This window comes from Anas platyrhynchos, chromosome 9, assembly GCF_047663525.1.
Source record: "Anas platyrhynchos isolate ZD024472 breed Pekin duck chromosome 9, IASCAAS_PekinDuck_T2T, whole genome shotgun sequence".
Classification (NCBI taxonomy): domain Eukaryota; kingdom Metazoa; phylum Chordata; class Aves; order Anseriformes; family Anatidae; genus Anas; species Anas platyrhynchos.
This window is the reverse complement of record NC_092595.1, coordinates 4,850,205-4,874,924: the sequence shown is the minus strand read 5'-3', so window position 1 is coordinate 4,874,924 and position 24,720 is coordinate 4,850,205. Positions and strand designations below refer to the sequence as shown.

General features: G+C 41.2%; 3 protein-coding genes and 1 long non-coding RNA gene across 12 annotated transcripts in view; 2 read left to right on the top strand and 2 right to left on the bottom strand.

Moving 5' to 3' along the window:
- PHC3 (polyhomeotic homolog 3) overlaps positions 1-9,473 on the top strand; it is a 37,568-nt gene extending 28,095 nt beyond the window's left edge. For 4 of the 5 annotated variants that reach the window (XR_011811301.1, XM_027464250.3, XM_027464252.3 and 1 more), the window contains exon 15: positions 961-9,473. Coding sequence is in view for 3 of the 5 variants with exons in the window: in XM_027464250.3 (XP_027320051.2) it covers positions 961-1,115 (155 nt within the window). In the remaining 2 variants the exon portion in view is untranslated. The remainder of the gene's footprint in view (positions 1-960) is intronic. The other variant, XR_003499102.3, reaches the window with a different exon arrangement.
- GPR160 (G protein-coupled receptor 160) lies at positions 5,639-13,090 on the bottom strand. 2 transcript variants are annotated; one of them, XM_038183490.2, is made up of 2 exons: positions 12,970-13,090; positions 5,639-11,566 (listed from the first exon to the last, which is right to left on the bottom strand). In XM_038183490.2, the coding sequence occupies exon 2, from the start codon at positions 11,510-11,512 to the stop codon at positions 10,493-10,495; it is 1,020 nt and encodes a 339-aa protein (XP_038039418.2). In that variant the 5' UTR covers positions 11,513-11,566; positions 12,970-13,090; the 3' UTR covers positions 5,639-10,492. The 2 variants fall into 2 exon arrangements, with proteins under 2 accessions (XP_038039418.2, XP_005019654.3); XM_005019597.6 differs by having other exon boundaries at positions 12,847-13,083.
- The window catches only part of LOC113844462 (uncharacterized), a 12,865-nt gene continuing 1,169 nt past the window's right edge, over positions 13,025-24,720 (top strand). The window contains exons 1-3 of one of the 4 annotated variants that reach the window (XR_011811304.1): positions 13,025-13,152; positions 13,432-13,542; positions 17,259-21,200. This is a non-coding gene — a long non-coding RNA (uncharacterized lncRNA). Of the gene's footprint in view, positions 13,153-13,390; positions 13,543-17,258; positions 21,201-24,720 lie in introns of those variants that run through there. The other 3 variants (XR_005267772.2, XR_011811303.1, XR_011811302.1) reach the window with 3 other exon arrangements.
- The window catches only part of SEC62 (SEC62 homolog, preprotein translocation factor), an 18,374-nt gene continuing 16,280 nt past the window's right edge, over positions 22,627-24,720 (bottom strand). Inside the window, exon 8 of the mRNA XM_027464260.3 lies at positions 22,627-24,219. Coding sequence (XP_027320061.1) covers positions 23,750-24,219 — 470 coding nt within the window. The 3' untranslated portion in view covers positions 22,627-23,749. The remainder of the gene's footprint in view (positions 24,220-24,720) is intronic.

The following is a 24,720-nucleotide window of genomic DNA, read 5'->3' as shown; positions in this document are numbered from 1 at the left end:
ACAGATGTTTTCCTTTTGGTATCATAGTTTATTGATTCCTTTTTCTTAGGAGACCTTTTTCTTCTTACATTGTCTTTTTATTCTTGCCCTTTCTGTAATAAAGAGGCAGCTAATTGTTATATGTGGTCTAGTTAATATAATGGTTAGGGAAAAAAAAGGTGGGGGGGGGTGGCAAAAAAAACAAACCTGTGCTTTATACTATGTGAAAAGCAGACCTTTTCCAGACATCCCTTGAGCAACCTTTTGTTTCCATAGCATTCTTCAGCAGAAAGGGGCCGTCAGTTACTTTGGACCGTCTAATCCATGAAGAGTCCCGTTTCTGATGTTGTAAACCTCTGTGATCTGAGCCCATGTTAGTTCATGTTCAGAAAAAGAGTTTATCATTCAAAGAAAAAATCCAATCAATTTAAAGTTGCACGTAATGATAAATGATAATAAACTGCTGATAAATGTACCAGTGAGACAGTCATGCTAAAGCCCACAAATAGCAATTCTGTTTGCTTAACCCAGCAGTGGTAACTTATGGGTGGAATTAACACCTTGTGCAAATCACAGGTAAGTGAATTTTCTCGTTGAGTTCTAGCTAACCATAGAATATGCACATTGTGTCTAGAGGGAACCTGCTTGAATGATGGCTGCTTTTGTGGTTTTTTTTGCAAGTGTCTATCAGTTAGGAGATCAGGGCAGTTTATATGAAATGAGAAAATTTGTCTATGCGAGGACTCGAAATTTCCGATAAGTAATTCATCAATAGTTATGGTGTAAATGTAGTAAAAATGACTTTCAGATTATCTCAGAAGTTCCCATCATTATTGAACTCTTTCACATACAATAGGTTTCACAAGCTAAAGGGGCAAGCATTAGGAATTGCGTAACTAAAAATCTCTAGCATGGACAGCCATTGCACCTAGGGATGTACATTTCTAACACAGTAATTCTTTTTTTTTCCATTGCCTTTAGGTTGTCAAGATATTGCAGATGAATTTAGAGCACAAGAAATTGATGGACAAGCTCTCCTCTTGTTGAAGGAGGATCACCTTATGAGTGCAATGAATATAAAGCTTGGACCTGCATTAAAAATCTGCGCACGTATCAATTCCTTGAAAGAATCGTAGGGCATGAACATGAAGGTTTAAACAACAGTTTCTCTATGACAAAACCAGCAGTAATATGCCAACATCTTCACCATGGCATGAGTGTTACTGTGATGTTTTGTTAAATACATGGAGTTTTTCCCACATAGACATAAAAGTATTCCTCTGATTATACCATGTAGTCCTATAGTTTCCAGCAATTTAAAAGTTCATGGTAAAGCCTGAATAATACTTTGACTTAAAGTGGGAGCTCATGGAAAAACATGAAGTGAAATATGCTGTGATAGTTTAAATATTCACCGATATGTACTTTATCTTGTAATTTTAAGATTAACACCCCAGCACCCCCCCTAATCTGACACCATTTAGATTGTGTTACTGTATTCTGAAGGATGACTTTTCCCACATACAGCAGTTTTTGGACTGAAATCACAGAAGTGTCCACAGGCCCTGTGGAAGCACTGAAAACAGTAAAATGCTATGCATTTAGTTGTGCTCTCTGAATTTCTTTTAGTCTGGAGCAAATTGTTTGTATGGGGTAGGTTGGCAGCCTGTTTTCCTTGTGTAGGCTTACTCTCATCTCCGCTGCTGTAGTATATTCTTTAAGTCTGGAAATACTTTAAGCCATGTAGGCATCTCATCAAAGTCCTCATTATCAGGCTACTGAAATGCAATGGCATGACATTTTTGCCAGTGGTAACTGAAGCACATAAGTTACTTTACTCTTTGTATGCTGCTATGCACTGAGAGGGCATTAAGTTGTTCGGTTTCCAGTTTTGCATGCTGCTAGTTAAACTAGACCAGCAGTTCCCAAATGAGGATTCAGAATGGATCCTGAGAAAGCGTGAGCACATTCAGGGTTCAGGATCCCAACTGCCTAGGCGTGAGGGGTTGAAAACTGCAGCCAGAACTAGCTCATGTTGAGAGAAGTGTACCCTAAAGACTGGAGGTAAAGAGAAGGGGTAGCGTAGCTCAGACCCTCTTTTTCCTCTTACCACTTCCTTTTCTAACCTGTCTTTCCCTGTAGTGCATTCCCATTGCCTCACTGGAAGCTTCCAAGAACAGTATTTTGTCCGCTGGCTAGTGTGAGCTGGGCTTGCAGTAGTCCAGGGAAGGAGCCCGGTGAGGTCCCTGCAGAGCTTGGTGCAGGAGCAGCTGCCGCAGCGGTGGAAGGAGCCTGGAGCTGTAGGTGAGCAGGAGGAGCACCCCTGCTAGGCAGCTCTGGCAGAAATCCCTGCGGGCCCTGCTTTGAGCCTCTGGCAGGAGATTTTGGCTTGGATGCTGCAGAGTGGCAGTGGGATCAGTCTCCCTCGGTGGTCACTCTTTCACTCTCTCTGCAGCACAGATACATTTTCCCACTTACTGACACCCTCAGAAGCTACCTGGGCTCTGAGGCAGCAGCACCTTCTCGATCTTTGCTTCCCCATCACACGTGTTTGGATGTTTGTGGATGTATTTTGTACCTTCTGTTCCTTCCCTTTTGCAGCTCCTCTCCCCTTATGGACAGGCCTAGATCTCTAAGCTCTCGTGTAGGGAAAGAAGGGCACGTGAGCTGATAGTTGCTGTGTATATTTGAATTAAATGTGTGTCTACAGATAATGTATTTTGTATTTTATGCAAAGTAATGCATAATATATGATTGTGTAGGGAAATATTCAGGGGGACCGTAAAGTATCCCTAAAAAGAAGAGGAACTGATCTAATGTTTGAGAACTGCTGAACTAGATCAAAAGAAGTCAATGCACATACACTGGCTGAAAGGAAGGGTTATGACAGGTAGAATAATATGTATATTAGTTAACTGACCTTAAAGAGTCGGCTGAGATTACAGAAAAAGTTGTGCTTCATTCTCCTTTAATTAGGCTGTTGTGTTCTTTCTATTAAAAGACTTTCTACCGTTATCTTCTAGAGATCAACATTAGAACCATTGCTTTTAATTACAACTGCTTGAGCTTTCTAATAGCAGATGTTATTAATATTTTTATCAACCACTGAAAACTCCAAGTTAGGACAACCCATTGCTGTTACGTGCTAGTAAGTGGTGAGAGCCCTAATCCGAATGGCACCAAAGGCTTTTAAGAATTAATTGATGTCTGGGTTTATTTTGGAGGGAAGTTGCTAAGCACTTTCTAATTAGTTTTTTTTTTTTTTCTGTCTTCAGTTACTGTTGTCAAATAAACTTAATTGAAGGTTCGATGTTTGGCAATGTTCAATTGAAAGATACTCAAGTGATGAAGACAGGTTCCCATCTGTAGCATTTCTGTAAGATACCCCGTGTAGTATATCTGTAACATATGTTCTAAAGAGTATGTTCTGTTTTGATGAGCTAATTGAAGACTAAAGATATCTTAGATATTTATCCTTTGGCTTTTGTCTTAAAGTTTTATTATTTTTATACAGAAATTTCACTGGCTAACTTTTAACCTGTTTTCTGATTGTACTGTTCTTGGGCAATGTAAAAAGTAGGTGTACTTCCATGTGAATTGATAATGGCTTAAGGCATATTTAGAAATGTGGGCTGATGTTGTGAGTCCTATTTAGACCTGCAGTTAATCAATGTTACGTGCATGAGAATTTCACGGTTGTTTTCATTTTGTTTTATGAGACAGCTTTCAGGAGAACCTCTACGGCTAGTGTTTATATACAACCCTGACTAATCACTGACAGATGCCAGGAGCTCAGAGGAGACGTGCATTTGTCATGTCTGCTCTGGTTCTCCTGGTACACTACATTTTCTGTGGTTTTGGAAGAGCCACGGATAGTGAGTTATGCTTTAAATATTCATGAACGCAGCAACTAAGAATGTGGGCCTTACTCTTACTGAAAGTTTTTTCTTCTTCAACTCTTTTGTCATTAACTTTCAAGTGTAGCTAAAGTCTATTTCAGAAGCTTTTGAATTTACTCAAAAAAGATATGTATATTTGGAACAATATTCCTCAAGAACAATTTTGCATACCAGTCATTTCTGTTTTGGTTTAGGTCAGTGAGGTTTTCCCAGGTTTATGCTACCTATTTCCCTTGGCTTTCCTCACAGATTAAGCCAGACCCTCTTTCAGAAGAGGAAGTCTTGCTGAATTTAATTGATGTTAATTTTTTTAACAGTTGCTCCACTGGATGTGTCTACCAGAAACCCTTTCCTTTAGATTTATTTCATGGGATTTTGTATTCTGCATTCAGCTTGCTGCTGTTGTGGGCTATATCTCAGTAATCCCTGCAAGATTTCAATTCCTGTAGAAAGGAAGGCAGGACACTGTAGGATCTTAGCTTAAAAGGGAGATGTGTTGGATGGCTTTCTCCCTTCTTTTTCCTCCACTGGCTTCTATCCTACCTTACTCCTGAAGGCAAAGTGCAGCATTAGCTCAGGGCATCCTCTCACAGAGCCCTGAGCTTAATGTGACTGTGGAGATTTCTTCCAACAGAGCTAAAACTATTACACTTGTCTCAGCTCAGAGTTTATTTTGCATTTTAAAGAAAAGCCCCTGAATGTTCAAAATGGGTGCGTAATTATATTCCCCTAAATGATCTGGCTCTTATCACTGAGTGCCCATGCCTTAGGAGCATCAAGGAAGCTAGGCCACTTGTTCAAAATCAAGCCTTGTCGATGGACTGCTGACTTCTCCAGCCACCCCATGCCTCACATTTGGCAAATTTATAAGACTTTATCACCTCATTTATACAGAAGGTAAAAAACAGCCATCTTGTCAAGTTAAGCTCTGTTGGCTTGGATCACCCCAAAGTTTTGGGGGTTTTAAACAGGCTAAATTGTAAATCCATCACATCCATTAATCTTCTTTGTTATTTCCCAGGAATGTTAGAGGGTAGAACTTTTCCTATTCTTGTGTCGATATACCTCAGGTTTATGTCCTGCAAGCATTCATTTCCTCCTTTCTCTCCCATGAAAGCATTTTTTTCTTCTAGCTTCTTGACAAATCACAAGTGAGAATGCAGCCTTTTGAGCAGGACAGGTGGAGTCCGTCATAACTGCAGACATGGCAGCAGGAAAAAAGAAATGTGTGACGGTATTTGAGCAGGTTTACAATAGCTTTTGGATCACTTTATCTTGGTCTTAGCTGTAAGGAAATGTTCAGGTGTAAACTCTAGTTTGAATAGAAGTTTATGTAGTGAGACTTTGCTAGCTGGTGTGTCACTAGCAGTAGTGCTGCCTATTTCAGGCTGCTCTCATCACAATATCAATGCAGAAACTTACAGCTTAATCGTGTAAGAAATTTCTTATGCATTGACAGATGTGTAGCTCACGCTGATCAGAGAACTCAGTGACAGCTGTGCGGTGAGTCCTCATTTTGCAAATAATTAGGCATCCACATAATCTGTAACACGAGTAGTTCTCCTGATGGCATTGAGGCTATTCATGTTAAAATTAAGCATGTATATTAAAGCTTGCAGAGTTATTTTCTCCTACCAATATGGCATAGAGATTTTCCGTTAGCATATATTTAGATACGTAGCTGTCTAACCAGACTTTTACTCATCAGTTGTTCTAGGCTACAGATAACGACTCTGCAAAAGAATCTGTTTGGGATACTGTTCTCTTTTTTTTTTTTTTCTTGAACTTTCATCAAACTTAGAGATGGAGAGAAACTAACACTTCAATATGTTTTGTTGCAAGCACACAGCTTCTGTTGAATGCTGAGTGGAACAGGAATGAAGAGAGCTAAAAATGCATTATTACAATGTAAAGTGTTAATGTCTCGTAGTGAATACATTTTGAAGTCACTCTTGCACAATTAACTGTAGTTTCAGACAGGAAATATTATGATGAGAAAGCAATTTAAAATCACTTAATGCTTAGTTCACTTAAGCTAAGTCTCGATTAACTTCTTTTTAAAGGAATTTGCCTTTGGTCATGAGAATTTAGTTAGGTTCTATGGGTTCTAGGTAGCTATAGCCACTGGATGGCTTTGAAAATAGTGACATTAAAAGAAGAAAGGTAATTATGATATAGACAGGAGCCTGCAGTGTAGATGCTATGTCCAATTTCTCTTTCAAAAAGCTGTCTCTAACGTAGTCCAAGAGCTGTAATCAGAGACTGGGACACAGATCAAATGCAAAAGCAGATAGGACACGTTACCTTGATCCATATGAATTGGGCTGATTCATTTCTACCTTCTGCATAACATTGGAGGAGCTCTATCGTGACATTTCTTCTCCATGTGGATTTAGCACATTTGGCACTTTTTGCCCTGCTGGGTCTCAGCTGTGTTGGCCGGAGCATTTTGTGTAGTGCTTGTCTCCTGGATTGCATGGGCAGCACTTCCACAAGTATTGAAGGCCCTCATTCTAAGCTGTTATATCGCGTTGTGCAACCTCTGTGCTGTAACTCATACACACCTGCTTATTCACGTGGAGGTTGTACTTATAATTTACTGGTCTCTCATAGCTGCATGGAAGGGGAAGAAAAATTCAAAGGTGTGAGTATGCTTGTAATAAAAGATACGTAGCAAGCTTATGGTCTGGCTTTTGTAGCTGTTGATCTGGCTTTCTGAACCACGGTTCTGGGAATCAGTGTTGTGAGCAGATTTCAAGTTAAAAAAATTAAACTTCCAGCTTGTATTAACTTCCTGCTAAATTACACAAAAAGATCGTTTTGCAAGTAAGGATCTGGAAAAATGTGATCTGAAGAGATTTTTCCACCTAGAAGGAGTTATAATTCGAGCACAAATGTACATTCATAGAATAATGATATTGTTTGAATGCAACACGTAACATTTAAGAAGTATTTTTAACTATGTGTGAAAGCACTATTTTTACATAGGGTTGTTGAGAGGCTTATAGTATTGATCGTAGGTACCAAATAAGGGTGCCCTAGCTGACGGTGGGATTAAGCTAGAAGCACAAATACCATTGATTTATGGCACACGTCTGCTTTGTGGCTGTGCTCAACATGCAGGAAGACTTGTGTTGTCCTGTGCTACCTGCTCAGTGTTTTGGCAGCTGGGACATTACGTCCTCTATTTGGAAAGTAGATGGTTGAAAGAACAATGAAGTGTTCTGCGGAGCCAGCTTCCCTTGAAGAATTCTTTGTGCTGTACCCTTAGCAAACCAGTACTGATCAGGAAAGATGTGTGTAAGAAGAAAGGTTTTATTAATGAGTGCCAAATACTTTCACTTAGAGTTGAAAACACATAGAATAGCTCACTAAATTCAATGTTGATTTTTAAGGCATTCTCATAAGTTTCTCATAAAGGGTTAATGCTTTTGCCACTGTTACCACTAATATTATATAATTCTATAAGAATTAAAGGACTGTAAAATGTTTGCATGGTATAAGGTCATTAGTTGCTGGCACAGCACGAGTAGTAACCTAGGTTCATGGTTGTCTGTAGTATGGATTATTTCAGATATTGCTACTTTTCTTACATAGCTTCTCCTCTGTGTCTTGCAGTGAAACTGTAATCCTGTTCTACAAAATAATGGTTTATGGTTTTATTGCTGTACTCAAGGCTCAGTGTTAATGACTTCTCAGAAGCACCAGATAAAAAAAAAAATGCACAAAGGGAGGAAAAGCCTGTTAGGAGGGTAACAGAATAAAGATCACAACTGGATCAGGTATCTCCCTCCATAAAGAAGTCACGGATAAAAATGGGCTTAAAATGAGCTACTGTCAATGTATTTTAAAATAGGTACACATCAGTAGGCTAAGATGCCACAGTTGGATGCTATGTTGAGGCCTGTAGCGCTGCTGTTACCTACTTGGTGGCCGTAATGACAGCTTATAGGTTGATCCTTTTGGACGCTTTCTCCCAAAAAGTATGAAAGAAAGAGTTTGATTGTAACACAGGGATGTGACATCAGTATATTGACATTTGATTTGCCTGCATGTTGTGGCTTCCCTGTAAAATTACGATTTAAAAAACTTAAAATGTCTTTAGAAGCAGTGCAGCAATTATGGGAATTCTGCTGTGTCGGAACAGATGGGGATGGGTAAACTTTAATTACAGGTTGAGAATATGAACCACAGCGATAAATACATCTGTCCGTACCCAGCTTCTTGCAGTTCCAGTTCTGTGTATATCAGTGAATCAGAAGGGTGAGACTAACCACACCAAAAGAAGCGTCTGAATTGTGTGTTCTTGAAAATAATTTTGTCTTCATCTGATGTTAAGTGAATTTAAAATTAGATATTTTCCCTTGCCTGCCAAATCTGTATGCATTAGTTATTTCATGATCTTCTGAAATGCCTGGTGCATTACTATCTGAGATACTTGCTGGTTTTTAAATGGAATTAGGTTTTGTAAATACTTTGTCAACCCCATTTCAGTGGGTGTCCAGTTTATATATAACCTGAGGAAATGCTGTGTCCAAAAATATGGTTAGACATATTTTGTCCTATAGCATCTCAAGCACTAAGGAACAGCAATTGGAAACCAGGTGCAGGGAGTGATTGCTTACAGTCGTTTTTCAAGGTTAACATTATCCATGCTTTCCTACTTTCAATGTGGAAATAGAATTTCCTCCAATACGGTATCCCGCATAAAGGATGAAACAATTTGTGGTGCCAAACACTTCAAACTCTATTGCTGAACATTGCTGCCTCTTATTACACTGCTGTTAAAATTCAGTTTTTGATCCTTTGCTGTCATTTTGATGGCCTTTTTAACAGATTTTCCAGAAACCATTTTCTGCTGCTTTAACAATACTGTCCTTTTGGTTTCGTTTCTGAAACATTGTCACTGAAACCTCAACGAACTCTTTGACCCACTGTGGGTGAAAGAAGCACTACGTGGGGTGAAGTAATAAATCAGAATTAATTGGACTTTGATATATTGCAGAAATGTATGATGAATATATGGTACGCGATTGTAAATTCTTATCATGGAGTGATATACTGGAATATTCTTTTATAAGAAATTTTAGCACATGTATCACTAAATTCTGCAATTAAAACGTATGTCTATAATTGATATATAGTATTGTAAATGGTAACCCAAAAATTAAATTTTACAGTTGAAGAGCACAGTGAATATGTAAAAATATGATCTTCACTTTGTGAATCATTTTTTTTAAAAAGCACTTTCCTATTACCAACTAGCATGTGAATGAATTTTAGATTCTCTCATTTGTTATGAATCCGTAGAAGTGAGATTACTTTAATCTGTCTGTTAATGGATAAATTGATTATACAAATGCTGAAACAAAGCACCTTATACTATGCTGCTTAAACTTGCTTGTAATTGCACCTTTTGTTACCTGCAGATTTTTCTTAATGAGTATTCTTGTGTGATACCATTGTTCCCTGTGGGTCTGAGTGAATGATTAACCAACCAACCTGCAGCGTCATTTACTTCTATAGTTTCCTATTTCAATATAATATTGTACTGTGAGTTCAGTGCTTCAGAAATAAATGCTACTTCCATTTGTCTGCTTTGGTTGTGTATCACGTTTATCTCCTACAAAATTAAACCAAGAGTTTAATCTTCATTGAACTGTAAGAACTTGAAAATTAATTAAATGCTTTTGCTAGAAGTCTGAATAATTTTCCCCTACTGAGATAGACCTGCTTCAGCAAGTAGAACTACTTTAATATCAGAGTAATCTTGGCTGCAGAATAAATTCTGTTCTACTTGAACCTGTTCTTTAACCTCTGGCATGTACTTACGTGTATCAAGAAAACTTGTAGGAGGATACATGTCTGCTTAGTTGAGGGAGTCTAGCTGAACTGTTCATATTAAACACATTTGTATTTGTTCTGCATTAAAGCTCTTACTGCTCTGTTTGTAGACAAAGAGTTTTTAATATGCATATATACATCAGAGAAGCAGCAGCAAAGAAATAACGAAACATCACCCTTCCTGTAGTTGTGAAAGTTACACATCTTGCAATATTGTATGTAAACAAAGCTTGTATTTCTGTAGGAGGTATAGCTTTAACTAAAACAATTTATTCCTCATTAAACATTCAAAAAAAAAAAGCCTTAATTTAAGTTAAACCGACAAAAATTTACTTGAACAAGAAGACGACTTCAAAAAATCACAGTTGTTTGAACATGACAGTAGCTTCCTTGTATCTAACTGATAAAAGGGCTTCAGCTTAGAAAAATACTTTATTGCATTTTATACTATAAAACCTGAGATCATTCCATTTAAAATAAGCGTAACATTCTAGTAAAAACACAAGGTTTAACTGGAAACTTGGTTTTTGGAAGTATTGGTCTTCTATAAAACCCATACTTCAGACTCTTTGGACTGGCATAGAAGCATGCAGTGTCCCACATCCTGGTGCAATATTTATTACTGTCCTTGTGAATGTTGGATTCTTTTCCATGGGTTGTAGCTCTGGAGATGCTTCTTCGTATTATCTGTAAGGACACTGTCACAGAGCATCCAAGTACGCACTTCTGCCGCACAGAACTTTCTTGCAGTCTTTTCAGTCAGCAGCTCATTAACAGATCACAATTACTGTGCCTGGCTTTTCAGCTGGCTCTGTGTTTTCATTGTTAAATGGCATAAAGCAGAATTTCCAGCTAACAAATGGGTCTGTAGACCACATCTCCTCTGTCAATTCAACATCGTGACATCGACACCAGTACGCTACTGCAATGAGAAAGCTGTTGATGAAGTACAGCCAGGGGACATTCATCTCCATGTAGGCCGGAATCCGAGCACCAAGAAACAAAATTATAAACTGAAGAAGCACAAAAGGTGCCCAAGTGCCAAGGAAACAGACGAGGAGTCTGGTCAGAAGCTGCCACTTAAAGCAAGTGCCGTTGTTGTTAGACGCGTACGAGAACATCAGAACAGGCTGATTGGCGAAAGAAATCACCCTGACAGACAGTATCATGGTTATGACTTCCTTCCGAGAAACCATGAAAGCCATGCCTATGAGAAGCAGCATGGCAAACGAGACGGCGTAGCTCTGCACGCTGACATAGAGAGGACACTGATAAGGAGAGAAATGGTTCCGAATTTCTAGTTCTTCGTAGATAGCAGGAACTTTCAGAATACAGAAAAAAACTGAAATCCATATGAAAATCACAACAAATACATAAAATAGTCTTTGAGCTTGTCTAGGATGTTGAGAGGTTTGGGTTATCGTCATGTAATAATCCAGACCAGCCACGAGACATACTGGGTAATGCAAAATACCGTAAGTAAGGGAAATTATCTGAGTGAAGAGGCAAATGTGGTACTTTGTAAATCTTACACCCCAGAGCGCAAAGTCTTCAAAATAGAAAATGACAGCTATATTGATCAGCAGGATGAGATCTAGGAGTGCCAGAGAAACACAGAAGTATCCCATAAAGCTAGCTTTCACATTTTTTTGCTTAACTTGCAACATGAAGAAATCAAGGGACACCTTTCCAAGCATGATCAGAAGCAACATGCCGCTGATTTCAAAAGGCTGGTGGGCCTGCGGGTAGTGGTACTGGCCAGAACAATTTTCACAGAATAGAGCAGCCATCCTCCAACTGTAAGAGCCAGCAAAATAAACATCACAGGGCACTGGGCTTCATGTCTGAAAAGGAAAAAAAATATATTTGTAGGGATTTATTTCTGGTGTAGTTCTACTTATATATTATTCCCTACCATAACAACTACCAAATCTACATCTGAATTTTCCAGGCTCCTTAGTTAAGGTTAAAAGCTTCAATAAAACAAGGAACACCTCTATTTTATGTTCTTCTATGTATACTCTTTCGAGGGTTAAAAGGTCAACGTATGCTTAAGTTACTCTTCTACCTACTTCCCTAAGGAAAGGTTTCAGAAATGAGGTTGACTGTGCTTCTTCCCTTTAGAAAGCATGGAGGTCTTTCTGTCCAGCTGGGCAGAGGGGGAGGTGGTTCAGCGCCACTACGTATTCTGAAGAAAACCACATAGGACAGGAACTGTGTAACCAGCAGGACCTGTCATGTTATGGCCTCGCAGTTTGTTATGCTCACAGAATCTATATGGAATTGAGACCGCAGGAATATCCCGAAAGCAGACAAGACATCCAAACAACTCATCCTGTTTAGTTGCTAAAATCAGGCAACCAAACTAAACAAGCTTCATTGGTTGACTGGCATTTTGTTCATCCTTTAGCAATAGAAGTTATACAGCAATAGGCACCTCAGAAATGCTGTTTTCCCCTTAGACTTGTTAACTTCCCTTACAACAACTTCCCATGTGGTAATTCCTAAGAAAAATGAGCAGGATGGCTTCATGTACACCAACACAACGTATCAGAAAAAGCTCTCCATACTTCCCTCTCTAAGGGACCAGGACAGTGATACCACAACTTTTCACAGCACTTCTCCTTCGAACCACAGGTGAAAGCGAAGCATTAAACGTTTCTCCACTTTTACCTCGGCTTTTCTGCAAACCTGTTAACTGCTACTTCGCTTCTTTTGCCCTTCCCCTCCTTTCAGGCAGCGCAGGTGCCTCATACTTCTGTCACAGCTCGCCTGTGCTGAAGCCCACTGCTAGGACGCACTTTAGGCCTTTTCTAGAGTTATTATTTTTGTCGTTGCCGTTGTTTTTAAACCCTTAACAGTCTCAGTAAGGGAACAGCAAGCTGCCCGGGCCGGTTGCAGAGCTGCACCCCTCACTGACAGCCGCAGAGCCGCGGGGTGAGGAACGGCGCCCGCACACCCAGCAGCAGCAGCAGAGAGCCCAGGGCAGCTGCAGGCAGCCTCACAGCATCCCTGTGATCCACGAAGTGCTCACGTTTAAACCCACACCAGCATTTTACGGCCAGAGCTGGCGAGCAGTCAGCCAGGTGCCTCCTCAAAAGCCGCCCGAGAGCTAGCAGCCTACCTGGGCTCGCAGCTTCCTCACTCCTCGCGGCTCAGGGAGGCGGCTCTGAGGGGACGCTGGGGCTGGGGGTCCTGTGGGGGTCCTGTGGGGTCCCTCCCGGCCCCTGCCCGCCGAGGAGCCCACCTTGCCGCCCCTCCGGTGGGGCTGAGCCGCCTCAGGTCCCGGGACGTGCCCGGCTGCCCCCGCCACGCCGCTGCCGCCTCAGCCGGCGGCCATCTCCGCCCCTACCCACCGGCAGCGCGGGGAGGGGAACCGGGGCCGGCTGAGGCGAGGCGAGGCGAGGCGGGGCCCTGTGAGGAGAAGGCGGTGAGGGGATGGCGGAGAGCGGGCTGGCTCCGTGTTCAGGGCACGGACAGAGCCGGGAGGCTGCGGCAGGGCCACCGGGAGGGCGACGGGCACGGCCCCGGGGGGCAGCGCCTCGCCCTGAGGGCACTGTGTGGCTGCTGGCTGGGGGGGGGGGGGTAACTGCGGCGTGTGGGGAGGTCCCATCCCAACAGATCCCATCCCAAGAAATCCCATCCCAAAAGTGTCACTGAAAGGGCCGAGCAGGCTTTCAGAAGATTAATTGCTTCTGTTTCTTTGCAGGTCTCGCAGCTGGAAGAGCCCTCGGTGCTTTCAGGGACGCGGGCAGCACCCACCGCCTGGCCCCATCTGGCATCTCCTGGCCCATCCTCAGTGCCCCTCAGGGAGCAGCCGGTGGGTTTCTCACCAAGTGCCCCATGTCCATGGGCTTCCCCGGGCACCTTCCCCTTCCCACAGCCAGCACAGCGTGCCCCCAAGCATGGGCATCGCCTTCGTGCAGTGTCCCTGCTCCTTGATAGGACCGTAGAGTAAACCTAAACGTTGGAGAATTTGGCCAATGGTGCGATAATTCGCTTGTTCTACATCATTTAATGGTTTTATAAAACACTCCTGGGTTTGAAATGCAACGCAAAATTCTGCAATCCCTCAGTGCTGTAGGTATATCGTTTTACATACAGGAACTTTCTCCACATAATATAGTTAAAGGATTATATAGAAAATACTAAGGAATATCTCACTGTGGACATTATCTTGGCAAAAAGGTCTTTTTGCAAATGGCTCTCCCAGCGCTGGCCTTCTCTGAGATTTTCAGCAATTAAGAGAAGTTTGGAAGCAGGTTAGGAAATAGCCATTGTTCCATTTAAGATAATGGTGAGTTCAAGTGGATAATCCTGCAAGTACAACATAAAACCTTCTAAATGGGTTGGCCTTTTGGCTTGGACATCCTGTAGCAATCTACTTAATAGAGTTTAAAAATGCACAGAATAGAATTTTCTCCTCCTCCAGATCAACCTACTAATTTCGTTTTCCATTTGTTGTTTTATTTCCCATCTAGCAACAAATGTAGGATAAGAGCACATCCTGCTGCTGGTGTGGCCAGCTGAGAGTCCTGAGCGTTGCTTCTTGAGTTAATTGGAAGTGGTTTCCTGTTGACTATGGCTCTCTGTTGGCTGCATGTATGCAATATAGCTGTCATTCTATGGCATCTTTTTTTTTTTTTTTCCTCATTATGTGTTTGGTAATTCAGAGATAAATCTAAGGAGAGGCGTGGAAGCCTGTGAGCTCAGTGCTGCAGCACCCATCCCGTGTGTGCAGAATGGATCCCAGAGCCCAGCGCTGCCACTCCTCTGCCCCCCGGGCAGCAAGTTGGCCGTGCCAGGTCCTTGTCCAGGCTTGCTGAGCAGGAGGTGCTGGTGTGAGTCACTGGGAGATCTGGGAAAAGATAGCGTCCATCCAGCCTTTCTCAAAAACTAGGTGCTGGCAGGAGTGAATGGCATCTGTTAGATGATTCCTGCGGGCTGGGCCACCTCAGAAAGGTAGGCAGAACATGTAATTTCTGGGACCTGATCAGGCTTAGGAGAGAGAAATCTTTGAGAGATTTTTGGATCTAACTTACTCAGTTTAACTTATTTTTTTACTGGGTCTAAACTTCAGTCATTAAGCATAGAGCAGCCATGTCTAGTACCCATTGAAAGGGAAACTTTTTTTTTGTCTTTCTTGAAGGTTAAATAGAAAATCAGTGATAGATCTATCCATGTTTGATCTGTATGTACAGAAGTATTAAGTTGGCTGGTAAGACCTCTTCTAAAAGCAATTAACTCTCTGGTACTCTGGAATTAAATTCAAGTGCAGGTAGAGTGCTCTTCTAATTTTTGTCTTCTGTGTTTCCTCTCACTGTTTAAATAAGCTCTCATTATTTTTTTTTCCAGACTATGATATCAATCATCTTGTTTTTCCACAAAAAAATAATAACTTTTTTTTCTTTTTTTCCCAGAAGTTAAACTAATCTTGAGCAGCATTCACATTGGCAATATTTACTTATCCCAAAAGCACTTATTAGGACTGTTACACAGACTGCAATGTAACAAGAAAATTTTCACACCTGGAATGGGTATTTTACCATCTGGGCACCCAGTCTGCTGTGTGGTCCCATTCACCAGTATCTGACTGGCAATACCCTCGATAATAGTTTATCCTCTTCTTAGTTCTAATCAAAGTAAATCAGAAAAAGTGATTTTTCCATTGCTGGCTAGGAAATTGTTGGGCTGATATTTTTGCTTCTGATCACTACTTTCTTTACGACTGCAGAAACAACTGTGCTGGCCTATGTGGGGAGATACACGGATGGTGGAAGCGAGCAACCAGGAAGGGAAAGGAACAGTTTAAGCATTTCTTTCTGCTGACAAAGACCTTAATGTGTGCATGACTTCCAGAGTGTGCAGCCCAGCATGTCAGCTCTGTGCTTAGCTTTCTGGGCAGGCTTCTCTGCATGTCCCACAGGGGCAAGTTGCGTAGACTCTTGCAATCAAATTTTCTTTTGTCAGCTCAAAGAGAGGAAGAAGGCATCGGAAGCCACTTAGGCATGCACTGTATTTTGGGTTAATCTTATGTGTCCAACATCCCCGAGTTAATGTTGGAACTGCTTCTTAGCTTCCCTTTCCCTCTTCCAAGACCCACTGTGGTGCTTGTTTGAAAGCTTGTTTATTGCTCACTGATTACTCTGAAGTGATTGTTTTCTGCTCCCAAACGCTACATCTCATCTTCCTGTTTTTCAAACATAAAATAATGAAAGGAGGGGAGACCTCAAAATCAAATGTGTTGCTCTGCATTGGCAGCTCCTTCTCATTGTGTTAGGAGCTGCTCACACTCGGTCTTGAATAAGGTCAGGCTCTTCTGTAGTATCTGCTCAGTTTGCAGCTTTGCAGGAAAACGTGCAGGTATTTGACCAATACTCTGCTCTTAAGTAATGGCTGGAGCCATCCTGCTTGATTGAGGTGGCTGCATTTATGTGCCTGTGCGGCTGTAGAAAGGTTTGAGAAATGAATGTGTATTTGCATACAGGCACCTGTGTGTGGAGGACCAAAGACTGCCTGCTCCAGGTGGCGGGTGCTTGAAGTGACACGGCAAAGCTCTTGCAACAGCTTCTTTGTGCATTTTTCAAATCACGTTGTGGTTCTGTGTCCCCTGCACCTGCAAGAAACTCGGGTAGATGTGTCCTTCCTTCTTCGAGACGATACCAAATAGGACTTCAATAGGTGTCGATACCAAATAGGACTTCTTTGCCATTATGTGAAGGAACTTAGGTCATGGCTCCTGGGTAGTCAGCCCTGAATCTTGTTTTTTTGTTTGTTTGTTTGTTTGTTTGTTTTTTCCCCCCCAGATCTTCCTGTCTGGGCTTTGTTGTGCTGCACAAGCTAGTTGCCAACTGCCCCTTCGTTCAAGTGAGCAGAAGGAATAAATTTACACCTCATCCTTGTGTAGTTCAAGAACTCTCACATTGACATCTGGGATACCCCAAGCCTGTGGGAGCAAGACAGGGGGATTGAATGTGTATTTATGCATTTTGATGTCACATGGGCAGAGCTATAGACTGTGGAGTGAACTTATTATGAAAATAATAAAAATTATTGAAATTATTATGAAAAATCAGCGTCCTGAGCAGCACAGGTTTGGACTGAGACTTAATTTGGTGGTGAGTGGACATAACAGACGGGAGCAGAGCTGGCAGGGGACCAGGTGTGTGCAGAAGGTCATCTCCAGAATGCATTTGTACATGGAGATGAGTGCTGGTGTGATGCAGCCTTTCCTCTGTCCCTTTTCTTTGGCATGCCTTTAGCTGGGTGTTGCCTAGCAGAGCATGTTTAATGCCCTATTAGATCTTATGCCTTGTCAGCACAGGATTAGCAATTTGAGTTTTGCAATGGCCTGGTGAGCAAGCATTGTGTAGTTGCTGTTCCTGAAAGGCCACGTCTCAGGAAGACATTAGGGTGTTTATGGAGGTTTTAATAAAATATTTATTAAGGAATGCATGTCAAGGGACAGCTTATTTTATAATGAAGGTGATGTTTGATCTGGGTCCCATCTACAAGATGTTTTCATGTACTTTTCAGGAATCTTTTAAAAGCACAGACAACGTGCATTCCTTCTTACTCATCTTGCTTTTTGCATCTCAGAAGAAGTAAGGGGGAGGCAAGTGTAACAAATTGCTGTGTTACTCAAGGTATAGAGGTGAGTAGAAATTTTTGCTCAATTTTGCCAGCACTGATGGTTCTGTCTGTGTCGTTACCTTTATGTGGAGTTTGCCACTATTCAGAAGGCATGAATGTGTCAGAATAAACGTCTCTGTCTCACCAGTATGCTGACTAAAATAAGATGTTTTGCCTCTGGGCAAAGCAAATCGGAAAGCTAGGTTTTCACAACCTACTCTTCTTCCTCTTTCAGGTGAAGCAGTTGGTGTTCTGCTTCCTGTTTTCCTTTCCTCTTGTCTCTGAACTGATTGAAGAACATTTTAGCAAGATGCTCGTGTTTCAAAACAACGTACTCTCAGGTCTCAGCCAGAGAACATCTAATCTCATCCTCCATAGGCTTAGGGTACGTGATGTGGTTGAGAGGGTGTTTGGTTATACTTTTAACTTAGCTACAAATAACACCTTGTGATTCATCCTGTAACAGATCTCCTCTAAGATTAAGTTCACAGGCTGAAACTGAACTGTGTTGAAGTCCAGATGTGAATCTACTTTCTTCCGGGCATTAGTTGTAGTAGGGCATTTATTTTTTTTCAAAAGAAAACCTTTTTCTAGGACTTACTCTGTGGCATTTACATCCTTCACTGGAACCTCGCTACAGAGTACTTTCAAGGATCATGAGCTTAGCCTTTCTTGTGTTTGGTTTCTGCTCTATATTATGAGGATTAACGATGCTCACCACCTGTACAGAATATTTTGATCTGTATCCAAAGCACGACTGGTGTCCACTGAGTAGTTATCTCTCTCTTTACTTGAACTTGCACTGAAACCATTTGCATAGTGCAATTGCTAACTCTAACTTCTCTCAGATGTCTTTTATCATAAAACAATTATTTTTATGAGTGATCCTTATTTTCATATAAAAAACTACACATGGCAAAACGAATGCCTTCTGTGTCAGCCAGTGAGTAATGGACTCTTTGTGGGCATGATCAGGAAATGTGCCTTTTGTTTCCCTGCACCTGTTGCTGTACTACAAATAAAATCATCCAATGTTTTATTAAATAAAATGAGAAGCCCTAATGAAATTGTACCAGCCATTACCAGGAAGTCTATTGAAAACATTCAGCAGCTGCTCACTGTGAGTTCGTTTACACTGATAGAGTTGTTTTGTCTTTCTCCGTATGTGCTAAGTGGGAAAGCAACAGCACAGCCTTAGCAAACAGCAGAGCCCATTTCGTAGCTCTAACTCCTTTTAAAGTGCTTGCTCAGAATCTGTAATAAGTTGTGATCAACTGTTAAGAGTGTGTGACTTGTGAAAGTTTGTTAGCAAGCATTCTGTCTCTTACAGCTAAGTGTCTTCCAAACTACAGCACAGTGGCAAAGCAGGTAAGGATCTCCTGTGCTATCTCATTTTATAGAGTAGGATTGTTTCAGAGAGGCTGAGAATCAAGTGAGTCCACCCTGGGAAATCCTCTGGAGTGAGCTGGGGGTCACCCTTGTTTAACACAGCCATGTGCCACCAGTCTTTCTCTAGGCCTATAACAGAACTGACATCTCTCTGCTGTATTTATAAGCTGATGTGTGTCACGTAGCTGTGCTGGCAAGTAGGTGGGGACCCTTGCACAGAACAGATTACTTCCTAGTAAGAGTTGCCTGATTTAAAAGAAAAGCTAACCCTATTGATAATCCCTATGCTAAATGCTGAAGTGTATTTAATATTAAAACTCCTCACAAGTTGCATCGTAACCATAGCTGCTTTGTGTACAGGAAAAGGGTTGCTGAAGACTTTCTGCTAAAAATAGCGTAATAAAAAATTGTGTTCAAACTTGCGTGATGCAAACCTTTCTAGGTTTGCTTTCAGAAATACCTCAGATGCAAAGCAGTTGAATGAAATGTCAGCCAAGCAGCACGTGGTGCAGCCCTCCCTTCCCACAGCAGCTCAGAAGGCAGCAGCTGCCTGTGAGTGGCGTGAGGCCCTGCGGTGCCCGAGCATCTCCTGCTGCAGCACTCCCTCTGTACTGCGGAGTTTCCTTCCCTTTTGGTGGGAGCAGAAACAGTATCACAGAGCCTGTCTCCTGTTCTGTTTGTGACATTGCAGATCTGTGCATCTCCTCTGAGCTTATCCCAGTACAACCCGTGAAGAATTTAGGCTCAAATGTAAGGAAGTGAAGCAAATACAGTCATCCAGAGCTCAAGCCACAGCAATGAGCTCCTTCAGCAGGGCAGGCCCCAAAAACCCCAGGTGCCTGGTGACAAAAGGGAGGACTTGCTGCAAATTCGGGTTGATTGAAAGCCCTGTGTTTAACCCCAGCTGATGGCAGTGATAGTCAGGTCCACCTGGTGGTGGAGGAGCTGCTCTGCCCTCACTGTGGTGGCTCAATGGAAGAAAATGGTGGGTGCTGACACTTTACTCACCCACACTGGTCTTTATTTTTGCCCATGTGGTATTTAGGTTTATTTTATCGTGGAAATCGCTTAGGTTTGTGGCTGGAGTAGACGCATTGTGGTGCCGGGACAGCAAAGGGGAAGCAGCTTAGCTGCATGAGGGGAGAAAAGGGCAGGGCACAGCTGCCTGGGGATGAGCAGGAATTACTTTAAACTGAGCTCACCTGAACTCAATCTGCCAACAGATCCAACAGGGGGCCTGACGGGGACATCCAACTCCTGCCAGTAACAGAGCTGCATCTTGAAGGTGTTTCTCTGTTGCCCCGTGCTGTTGATGCCAACCATGAAGTTTGAATGTTACTTTGCTCTCATTGTGACTATCAGAGAAGAATTATATCCTCGGAGCAGCTGGAAAGCGGCCTTGCAGGGCTCATACAGCTTAGTGCCACAGCGTATTACGGGCTGAGAGAAGTGCAGGTGGCTGCAGGAAGAAAGATGAGGGGCTAAGCCAGGCAACTCTATTTTCAGTATTTCCAGGTTTAGTGTTTACATATTCAACATCTAATGTTTACATAAGTCAGATGCTTGTCAGCCTTTCTCCTGATATAACAAAAAGAAGACAAGTCTTGGTTAAAATGTAATTAATTAATTAATTGAGGAACTGGGGCATTCTGCATTTTTCTTTCTGTTTTTCCTTGTGCTGTATGCAGCTCTATGAAAGCACAGGATTGATTTCAAACAGAAATTGAAACAGATCTAAATGAGCAGTATATAGAGATTCTATAAAATATGTATTTAATAATTAAAAAAAATCAGGTCTGCAGATATGCAGCAGATGAAAGTAATGGCTCCCTTGAGCATCTGCTCCAAAGGGACTTTGCTATTAGGAACTCACCACAGATACAAGCATCCCAACCAGGGCTGCGACATTTCTACAGATGATAAAAATGCAATTTTATTGAAGAAGATTTTTTTAATTATTTCTTAATTGGTAGAGAAAGATCTGTCTATAAGAATACTGTAACATTGAAAGTGAGGTGAGGTTATTTTATCTGTACCAGAGCACAGCGTACCTGGGTGGAGCATCTCCACTAACTACTGATTTGCATTAATGCTGATTAGTGTTTTCCCAGTGATTATTTAATTTCCCCCAAAAGTTAGGAGTAATCACATCTTCTTACAAAGAAAAATAACTAGAAAATTATATAGGGTATATGAAATACTAGGAGGAAAGTCAGTAAGACCACTATAAAATTTTATTGCAGGAAGGACATCATCTTGAAAGTCCTTGTAGCATTCTTTTAACTGTCTATAATATTTAAAAGCTGTTTAAATAGCACTCCACTAACTTATATATGTGTTTATACTTGTTCCCACTAAGGTTATCCTGCACTCTGGAAGTTAAGTCAACACCGGTAAGAAGAAAGTTGCTTTGAAATACCTGATGTAAAAGTGGCCTGATAAATAACCAAACATTGGGTGAGTACCTTTGGGATTTTCTGTCTTTGAAGTGTTTGTCAGGTACTGCAAGTCTGCTCACAGTTCTGTTACTAGCATATTGTAATTACTTCTCTCATTATCTCATTCTAAAATAATTCTGAAGTATTTGAGGAATATTTGTGGCAAATACTAGGTTACAGTAACGGGTCTTGAAGTCCTTTACTTAACCACTGGACACCACCAGCAGCCAGGTCTCTTCACACCACTTCTTCAGATAATTCAGAGTTGTTCATAGCAGATCCAAGTGGAAGAGGTAAAGGCTAATTCAATTTCTACACCTGTGTGAGCTTGGAGCTCTGTTAGGGAGACAATATAATTTTTTCACGCTTCACTTTGAAACCTGGATGTTTGTCCCTAGGCCCATGTAGCAGGTGGCAGCATTGCTCATCATTTGGTCCCTTCAACTTTTTCTCACCCATTAAATACAGAGATATCCTCACTTTTTGGAGGAAACATACACTTAAATCTACAGAACTAAGTTCTCCAAAAACTGCCAGTAGGTCAGCTGCTGACTTGGAACCACTGCTGGACATGCTGCCCCTCTATGTATTGTACAGGGTTCAAGGCGTAGTAGTGCTCTTTAAAGCGCTAGTTTGCAGTCAGCTTCTAAAAGATACGTATGTGAGAGATCAGGCACCCTTACTTGAGCTCCTATGGGCATCAGCAAGAATCTAACCTGATGAACTGCAAGGATGGCTCCAGCACAAGGAGATTTTGTAACTCCGCCAGCGTGGTTAAAAGCAAGAGTTCCCGAGCAGGCTGTGAAGGTCAGGTGCGCTGTGAATTAGGGGCAGCTAGCTGAAGATGCCTCTACAGAAAGAAATGCAGTTCTGTTATTTATGTTAGACACGGATATGTGAAACACAAGCACAAAGAAAAGTAGCATCTGTATGAGCTAAGTGCAAAATAGCTGCTTAAGCGAGTGAAAAGCTTTGTTATTTTAATCAGCTCTAACATACGGGGGTCCAGGAGTTTGTCTTTTTGGGTAGTGGATCCTTTGATTTTTTGCTAAATGAATAAAAAAGTGGTCCAATTTATGTTTTCTTATGGAGCAAATATTCAGAACATTTAAGAGACAAATGACACTGTACCCATGAGTTGTGTACCAGTGCACCTGTTATGATTGATGTATTTGCACCATCTGAAAAACGCGTGTGCTGGAAGGAAGGGGAAGCAATTTAGCATAGAAAAAAAAAGTTCTGAGTCAGTTATTAAAATTTCTTGCTTACCCTTCTCTGAATGGGTTCAGGAAACAATGAAATCTATAGTTACTGCTCTAGTGATCTAGAGGAATGATGCCGAGCTTTACCTTCTTAAATGCTTAGTCAATCAAACCATACAGCAAATCCTCCAAACATCCAGTAAATAAGGGATGCATAAGAGAAACTGCACAAACTACTTCAAGGTATTTATAAACAAATTATTTATGGTCACTTCATATTAGCTCTGAGTTACCCATATTTCTGAACAGATGAATACTCTCCGGCCTCTTCCATTTAAAAAGTATTCCAGTTCCAGAAAATAGAAAGTTTTAACATTAAGGCATACATACAGCTATGTTGTTTGCTTTCATTTAATAAGGATCAATTTACTCATACTCAAATACATGGAATGTTGGCACAAAACTAAAGCTCTTGTGGAACAGCTACTGATCATACACAAATATTCTGTGAGGTCCTCTTGACTTGCATTTCTCTGATAGATACACCACAAAATGGCTTTAATAATACAAACTGAATGCTGGATCAAATCTCTAAATAATAAGTAGCAGATAAAGTAAATGGTTTGCTTTATTTGTAAATTATGTACAGAATACATTTTTTAATTATTATGATGGAACAGGAGAAAGAAAACAGCCGTCATTTCCAAACCGTGCTGCTTCCTTCACCTGTTGGAGATGACATCTTTCTCTGAACCAGATGTACAAAACCAGTTTGGATTTCCTAAGTTGCTGGCACATAGTCTGGAGAAACAGAGAACACTGCAGCCAAATTCAGCACTACCAGCTTTCATATTTTCAGCAAAATACTTCTGCTAAAACTAGTTTTCTTAGGAAAGTTTTCACAATCTTTTGAAAATAAAATCAGGAAAAATATCAAGAAAGTTGTGGGCTACGAAGGGCTTTACCTAACTAGCTATCAAATGAGTATAACTAGGAATAATCTGAGATTTGGTCATTCAACTTTTACCTGTTTTACAAAAGCAAGTTTGAGAAGTGAAATTAATTGACCAGTTATGCAAGTACCAGAAAGCTATGTTTTCAATGTTTGAGGATGATCTGGGCAATCTATTAATCAATAGAAAACTTGTCAGATTGATAAAACTTCTGTAAATGTATATTAATGATTAACATAGTACCAAGTAATCAAGTTAATGGTTAAAAAAAATGAAGGAACTAGATATAAAACTGTTTGGTAACATGTATATTTCAGCAAACAAAGGTGCTACTGTATGGTCTATGTTTTGGTGATCAGCCAACAAAGAAAATCCAACCATTTGCACATACTTAGTCCCAAAACCACAGTGAGTTATGATTTTTCATGTGAAGGCCTACTTTCGGTTTCCTCCTCCTCCTCTTCCTCTTCGCAATCCCCTTCATCTGTTTGCTGTTCAAGTTCCTCTTTTGTGATCATTTCAAAGTCGTTTCCATTTCCACTACTGTGCTGGGACCTGTCGTCTTCACGCCTGTCACTGTCAGTGTCTGAATGCCGCTCGCCTCCTGAGCCTTCCGTTCCCGAGTTCCTCGTTGCTTCTGTTTTCCCATCTTCGTCTTCTTTCTTCTCACTGTCTGATTTCTCCTCACTGTCGTATTTTTGCTGCTTTTTGGATTCTGATTTTTCCTCTTTCTTTGAGTCTGCTTTTGGTCCTTTGTATTCGTGTGTGTACAGGGGCCTGAAGGAGTCAATGAATCCCACGTCTGCTGTAAGGTTTGGCAGAAACCAGAAGTGATGCCTTCCTCCAGTGATGAGCCAGATAATAAGGAAAAGGATGCAGCGAGCTGTATTTAAAAAAATGGGAAATTTTGTTATTATAAGCACAATGTACAACTATGGTGTAAGAAGTATCCAGTGCTAACAGACAGCCAAAGCCAGCAATAGTGGCAACCTTGAGGAAAATCCTCTCATTCTGCAGTAGCATTCTTGATTTATTATTCTTATTTTACTTACCAAGTCTTTTTCCTTGTCCCCAGTAACCATATATCCCGTCTATGATCTAGTTCTTAATGCTTTAAAATCCTGGTTACACCATTCTCACTACTGAATCTGTTCTTATGTTCTGGCATTATGGTTTGTTTGTTGGGTTTTTTTTTGGTTTCTTGTTTTGTTTGTTTTTAAACTGAGGCAGTAAACAAATCTCCACGATAGAGGAAGCACAAACAGGTGGAACAAGCCTGAGACTTTTCTTTCTGTGGCACAACCCTGACACCCAGTGGCCACTAAGGAAATAGATACCCAGGATCAGTCTGGCTACTGGCTAACAAAATAATCAGAAGTAATTG